Source organism: Atta colombica, unplaced genomic scaffold (genome assembly GCF_001594045.1).
Source record: "Atta colombica isolate Treedump-2 unplaced genomic scaffold, Acol1.0 scaffold155, whole genome shotgun sequence".
Taxonomy (NCBI): Eukaryota; Metazoa; Arthropoda; class Insecta; order Hymenoptera; family Formicidae; genus Atta; species Atta colombica.
This window is the reverse complement of record NW_017259245.1, coordinates 1,389,242-1,396,902: the sequence shown is the minus strand read 5'-3', so window position 1 is coordinate 1,396,902 and position 7,661 is coordinate 1,389,242. Positions and strand designations below refer to the sequence as shown.

At 34.9% G+C, this 7,661-nt stretch overlaps 1 protein-coding gene across 2 annotated transcripts in view; it reads left to right on the top strand.

The window, feature by feature from the left end:
- The window catches only part of LOC108685626 (high-affinity choline transporter 1-like), a 17,510-nt gene extending 10,272 nt beyond the window's left edge, over positions 1-7,238 (top strand). The window contains exons 2-12 of one of the 2 annotated variants that reach the window (XM_018190503.1): positions 54-161; positions 538-766; positions 1,091-1,319; positions 2,753-2,990; positions 3,081-3,187; positions 3,257-3,360; positions 3,672-3,802; positions 4,164-4,432; positions 4,502-5,101; positions 6,149-6,348; positions 6,927-7,238. In XM_018190503.1, the coding sequence (XP_018045992.1) occupies positions 54-161; positions 538-766; positions 1,091-1,319; positions 2,753-2,990; positions 3,081-3,187; positions 3,257-3,360; positions 3,672-3,802; positions 4,164-4,432; positions 4,502-5,101; positions 6,149-6,348; positions 6,927-7,200 (2,489 nt within the window). In that variant the 3' untranslated portion in view covers positions 7,201-7,238. Of the gene's footprint in view, positions 1-53; positions 162-537; positions 767-1,090; positions 1,320-2,752; positions 2,991-3,080; positions 3,188-3,256; positions 3,361-3,671; positions 3,803-4,163; positions 4,433-4,501; positions 5,174-6,148; positions 6,349-6,926 lie in introns of those variants that run through there. The other variant, XM_018190502.1, reaches the window with a different exon arrangement.
- The last annotated feature ends 423 nt before the right edge of the window (positions 7,239-7,661 follow it).

Sequence of the window (7,661 nt, the reverse complement as noted above, 5' to 3'; positions counted from 1 at the left end):
CATATATATATATATATATATATATGTGTGTGTGTGTGTGTATGTGTGTGCAGCGACATGGGTTGGAGGAGCCTTCGTTAATGGAACCGCCGAGGCCATGTTTACGAGAGGTTTAGCTTGGTGTCAAGTACCCATTGGATACAGCCTTAGTCTGATTTTCGGTACGTCGGAAATATTTAATATATACGAAAATGTTGCAATTAATGATTGCAGAAATAAATCTGGTTCTACTTTTAATAACGAACCCAAGGAACACATAAAAATCAATAAAAAATCAAAATAACTTTATTTTGATTCTTAACATCAATAAATAGTCAAATTGTGTAATAAAAAAAATCATCATTTGACTTTCATGATATCATAATGAAGTCATTTTGACTTCTTTTGACTTAATATTATATTCCTTGAGTTCTTGAGTAATGAAATCGCAAACAAATCGAAACTAATAAAAATAACTCTCTTTAATTGTTCATATCTTCTATATCATTGATTTTCATGTTAATTAATGTCGTATCCAACAATGAATTTATATTGTAGGCGCTATGCTCTTCGTGCGTCCGATGAGGAAGGCCGAGTATGTGACGATGCTGGATCCTTTTCAAGAACGGTACGGCGCGGGCATCGGGGGCTTGCTCTTCCTTCCGGCGCTGTGTGGTGATCTGTTCTGGTGCGGCGCCGTTCTGAGAGCTCTAGGAAGCTCGCTCGCCGTCGTTGCAGGCGTTGATCCGAACATCAGTGTTTGCGCGTCCGCGCTCTTGGCGGCCATGTAAGGATAACGGAAGCAGTCACGTTCGATACCCTCGATATACGAAAGCTGTTTCTAAAGTTTTAGAAATTGTATGTACAATCGAATTGAAATTGAAAACATACATTGTGGTTTTTCAATATAGTTCCCATTTAACTTGAACACAATTTATCACAACTCGGAAACCATTTTTCTCTCTAAATCTTCTTAAAAAAATTTTTGAGGAGTATCTTTTATCCATCGATTTATAGCTCGCGTGATTCTTAGAACTTTGGAAACATATATCCTTTGTACATAACTTGTGAGACACGAGCAAAGTAGAAGAAATGCGATGTGTACTTTCAGATATACAGTCTTTGGCGGATTATATTCCGTGGCGTGCACCGACGCCCTCCAATTGCTGTGCATTCTGCTGGGTTTAGTGATAGCTGCGCCGTTCTCCATGGTACATCCTGCAGTATCATTTGAAAATCATCTGACTCTGAGGGATTGGCTGGGACACGTGAAGAATGAGGACATGGGCGAATGGGTGGACGGCATGCTGTTGCTGGTGTTCGGTGGTATACCTTGGCAGGTAATTTGATTCTTCAGATGGATGACAATAAAGTTCAAATCATCATCTGCAAGATTATTTGATAAATTCGAAATAGAATGAATTGTACTTAAAATCTTATAATGCTATTATAAAAAAGAACATGTTGTTTTAAGAAAATTACTAAAGAACTGATCTTCTTTGTTATTTATTTTACTTATTCGTTGGAACGTATATATAATAATTTAATGTCGCAGCAAGTTTATACTGTTAACACGTTTTTAGGCATTCTACTTTTTCTTCAAGCTTTATTCCTTATAAAAATTTAATATTAGTACTGGCCAATTAATTATTTATTTTAAAATATTGTTGTATTAATAGTACTTTTAATACCGAAAATATGTGATTAATTGGCTAGTACTAGTATTAAATTTTTACAAGGGACTTTTAACAAATCCTAAATATTAAGAGTCTTACAATGCCTTTACGAAAGATATGCCATTTTAAAAAGATTATTAAAGAATTAATTTTATTAATTTTATTTATTTGTTAGGAAGTAATAATTTAGTAAAATAATCAGTTAAAAGATTCAGAGCACAAGCAAGATATTCTTCGCTATTATTATAAATTACTAAACATTATATTTAACTAATCAAAATAGACGTTTCGATCTTCTATCCGATTATTTTCAATGTTACAAATACAGTCTACATTAAAACAATTACAATAACATACTAAAAATTCTAGAAAAATCTAACGCTTATAATATTAAAAACCTCAATCCTGAAACAGCAACGTGTGCAATCCGAAAATCTTGATATGACCGCAAGAAGTTTTAGGATCTTGTCTTAAACCTATCTATGATATCATTTCAGGACTGAATCCCATCTTATTATAACGTAACAATTAACAATTATAATTTATCATCATATAAGGTTATTGGGTCTCTTTTCAAAAGCTTACATATACAAATTGTCCATGATAATGTAATGATGTATTGCTATATAAAATAATAATTTAAACTAGTGAGAATGTAAACAAATTAAAATGTTGCAAGATTTCGATTAATACTTGTGTTACCAACGAAGATGATAATAATTACAGCGCATAACAATATGTACAAGGTTTTCGGATTGCTGCATTGAGGTTTTTAATATTATAAGCACTAGACTTTTCTAGAATTTTTAATATGTTATTGTAATTGTTTTAATGTAGACTATATTTATAATATTGAAAATGACCGAATAGAAGATCGAAACGTCTGTATTTAGTTAAATATAATGTTTAGTAATTTATAACAATAACGAAGAATATCTTGTTTGTGCTCTGAGTCCTTTAACTGATTATTTTAATTTATCTAATCGAGCATTGAATTATTTTTTATTTAATAATTTAATATTGCATCACACACAAATTAATATCATTAACATTTAATATCATTAACACCCTTTGAACTAAACAATCTTCTTCTTCAGGGTTATTTTCAACGAATTCTAAGTATTAAGAGTACTTCTGTTGCAACGACTCTATCAATTGCCTCGATGTTCGGTTGCTTGATACTCGCAGTACCATCAGCTTTAATTGGAGTAGTTGCTCGTGCCACCGATTGGTCCTCGGTACCAGGTTATAACAGAACGTTTACTACAGAAGACGGAAATGCCGCAATGCCGATGGTCCTACGATATCTCACGCCTCAATGGGTATCTTTTGTTGGTAGGTTTACCATATATCCTAAAATTATTTCTCCGGTCATAAGAGGATTGTTCGATTTTATTTTTTACAATTGTATCAATCTCGCTAAAGGTCTCGGTGCGATCTCGGCGGCAGTAATGTCCTCGGCAGACTCCAGTATACTCGCCAGTAGCTCTATGTTTACTAGGAATGTTTACAAACTCACGATACGACCAAAAGTAAGCGTAACTTATGTCGATTAATCGATGACACCAACAAACATCATTGAAGCTTCTCTTTCGTTACAGGCGTCCGAACGTGAGCTAAATTGGGTCTTAAGAATTGCCGTAATCGCGGTTTCCATACTGTCTACTCTTGTCGCTCTTACGGTCAGCAGTGTATATTATCTTTCGTAAGTAAACCTATTCTTCTTTATTTTTTTACAAGACATTTGTTCGCTCCTATAAGTTCTGACAATTATTATTGATGGATTTAAAAAAGAATTCTCTTTAAGCCTCAATAATAATTGATAGAAAACATGAGCTGTATCTTTTTTTCAGTTAATGACTTCACTTTTTTCTTAACATCAACTTTTTATTTCTATCTCAAGCCTTTTTATATTTTTTCACGTTTCTTCGCGAAATTAATTAGCTTGTCATTCATTGAATAGATTTAATATAATAACAATCAATGTATAAAAATATGTCGCATTTTTGTTCGAAGGTACTTGTGCGCCGATCTCGTCTATGTTGTTCTGTTCCCGCAACTATTAGCTGTTATCCATTGGCCTACTATGGTGGATACTTACGGTTGTTTGGCGGGATATTTTATCGCTATCGTCTTGCGTCTCGGTGGTTAGTGACAACTTCTAATTATTAAATAATTACTCAAACAATATAAATAAGATTATCACACGATATCTAAAGACTTTTCTTTGTGTTCTGTTATTCAAACGTATACAAAATGTGGTAATTTCTTTTATTTATTTTAACTATATTTCAGATTTTTATTACTCCATTAGTTTAAAAGAAACTGGGAAACCTTTTTAGTACTTGCAGCATCCTTATTGTTTCTTTTGCAAATTAAAAAAATTTTTATGATTTATGTCTTGTAAGCATTGAAAAATAAAATCTTTTTATATAACTGTTTAAAATATCATCTAAAAATTTAGAATTTTATAAGTAAATTTAAGCTTAAACACGTAAATGTTTTTAGGTGGTGAAAGAGGACTTGGCATACTTCCATTGATCGAATATCCATTTTACGATAAGAAAACGCGCACCCAGAAGTTTCCCTTTCGCACTGCCGTCATGATGATAGCCCTCTTCACTCAACTCTTCACTAGTTTTCTCACCAGAACTTTACTTGGCAAAGGATACTTTCCACAATGTTGCGACGTATTGAACATATATTCTCCCAAGAAGTCCAAGGAGCCGGGCGTCATGCAGAGCAGCTCCGGCGCCACTCTCATGGATTCATCCTCGGTAATTATAAATTGAATATCATTCGTTAGGCGTACTAGGTCGATTGATTAACGCACCGATCTTTTATAGAAATCAACATCGGGTATAGATTCCTGTGATGGCGTCGGTACATGCGTTTACGATGACGAAAGAACTTGCGGCCACGAGGATGCAATTGATCGCGGTGATGATAACCCGATGACCAATAACGATCTTGCCGAGCTGTCAAAGGCAAAGAGCATCGGAACGTCGGTTGTGCAACGAGCGAACCAAAATCTACAAAATCTGCGTAGCGCGATGCCGACGCCGGCACGACACGTCTCAATGGCGAGCCCAGTGTACACGCCGATACAGAACGATGCATGCAGAGAACAGATTCTTGCAGTGAGGAATCTGCGGAGTCCTCTTGGTCCTCAGGGCGGAATACTCTCGCCCACCCGGTCGATCGGTATTCCGGCGACTCCGATCACTCCTTGTGCTCCTTCTTACGCCAAAGTGGGCTGCGAGCTCGGGCCCAGCAATGAGAAGCCACGGAACAACGACAGGATGAGCATCATCGAGAGAAGCAACATGGAATACAATTTAAACGCTCAAGAGAATCCACCCGCCAGCGTAGGTCCTAGGAAGAGCGTGAAGGGCGTAAAGCTCGTCGGTATGGAGGGTGGCACGTTACGGAGACCGTCGCTGCAGGTGAGGGATGACGACCTCGACATATCGTCGTCTTTATAAAGCCCGGGACAAGTCGGGCCATCATTTCATTTTTGCGCGCATTTTATTTTGTATCTTCAGTTATTTGTATGAGTTAGTTTATTAAATTCTATATACTGGTTTTACTTATGTGTATATTTTTTTATTTATCAGCGATACGATTGTTCGTAATAAAGATGACGAGATCCCGGGGAAGTCCTTAGAGAGGATACCTCGCGAAGTCTCGAATATTTCCTAGTATTTCCCATCCGTAGCTTCTCCCCTTGATTTTAATTTTAATACGCTGACCCTTTAATTTTAATACGCTGATGAATACATTTTTGTTAATTTATTGTTTTTCTCCGTATATTGCAGGTTTTCGTTAAAATAAAGAATTTATTAGCAAATGCAATGTAGAAGGAAGGAAGGGATTGGAATACTACTTTGTTTTATTGAAATAACTACTTTTTCTATAAAGTTTGTTAATCATAGAATATCAATATAAGTAGAGAATATCAATATAAGCAAAGATTCTTTGGATAAAACGCTAAACTGAAATGCAGCTCTTATGCAGTAAACACTAATGACCAATGTTATGTTATGTTAACGTTTAAACAAACTAACAGTAATAAATAATTTTAATGGTCATCCTTAGAATGCATCGCAAACTGTAATTATAATACAAGATATCATGGTATTTCAGCCCCTATCTGTTCCATAATCATTTCCTTTCCTCTACATTTTGAAACATTTTATTATCATTTGGCAGAAAATATAAAAAAATCATTATTTGCTTGTCTGGATTGCTTAATTGAATTTTACGCATATATTATTTTTATGCATATGTTTGGTTACTTGTTAGTAGCGCAATTGCTCATCAATAAAAATAGTGAAGATCCGGAGGATCCTCGCAGTATGAGGGTCCTCAGAGAGATCCTGTGCGATCTCGCAATCTTGGCGTTGGCTGTTGGAGTATGTATTGAAGTAGATTTCCCATAGCTTCCCATACATAGCTCCCATGAGACGACATTTTGTGCCGCGTGTCCTCAGAGCACATTCTCACCGACACCGTCGGTGGAACTAGTCAACATTCTGGACAGAAGACAGAGCAGCAGTTCGTATGGACCAGGTTCTCTATCCCCCGTGCCATCGATGGGGGTAGAGGCATGCAAAACCCATGGAACTGCGGCTGAAGGACAGAGCGGACCTGATCATTGCAAGATAAAGAGAGGCATCGTGCGACATCACAGGTATCTATAAGGAAAAAATGCGAGAAATGCAAATTAGATAAAAAGATTTCAGAATCTTTTATTCTTGACATACAATATTTTACAAAAATTTACGTATCTTAATGTTACAAGTAATAAAAAAATTATACATTATTAAAAATTAGATATAAACATTTCAAAATCTTTCATTCTTAAACTTATAAACTTTACAAAATATATTTTTTAATTTAACTTTGCTTACAACAAATCACAGAATAATAATTATGTACGACAATGAAAATATTATCCTCTGAACATTTTTTTCTTTTCACTTTAGTGAAATCTATTTCGTAAGATTTGTGAATTTCTTTCAAATTCAATTAAATTCGATTTTATATATATCAATAAATCAAAAAGAGTAACATATTACAATATATTGTATGAAAATTATGTATATACAATGTAAGATGAAATGAAAATTTATAACAGATATAATGGAGTGCTGTTGAAAATAATATCTTATAATGAATTCTCTCTCTTAAGAGAGAGTTTAATATTCGCTGTAAAAGATCCGATTATTGAACACTCTCTCTGGTTATGTTTCTCAAACGTTTGCGCAGTTTCAATGACACAGGCGACCGAGTGACATTGACAACGCTGGCCAGGCAACCGAATTATCCATCGATGCCACTAAGGCCGGATGATTGCCGTATGACATTAGCAAGGAAAGACAAACGCTTGGCAACAATCGGCAGGCACTCGTCGATGACGAATGAAACGGAGCTCAGCAATACGAGCAGCCTGATTGTCAGTCCCACCTTCAGCATGTACAGTTCTGCTGCGAAAAGTTCTAATTATTTCGTTACCGATGACGAAGCCGTCAGCAGATTCTAAAACGGAGTTCCGTAACTAATAGGATCTCCAGAACCGAAAACGATATATATAGACTTTATGAAGTCGAAATTGACACGTTCAGCTGATGCAAAATATCGTTCCGTAGTTTTCCATTCATCAATTTATATATCTTTTTTTAGATGGGAGGTAGAGAATAAAATTAAAAGCATGAGGTTTTGTATAAAATGGGCATTGAACAATTTTTTCCTGAAGATGGGATAGGAAGAACAACGATGGCTACTTTCATTAATCCAGAAATAGTCACCTGGAGTATTTTTATATCTTTACTCTTTACAATCTTTTTAAATATAAAATTCCATTGAAAATCTGCAATACTTTATATCAATTTTTACTTTTTAGAACTTTTTATTTTTTAGAATTTTTATTTTTTACTGACATAACAGACTACTTAACATTTGTTAAGTATCTACTTAATTTTTTTCAGAAAATTATGAATAAAT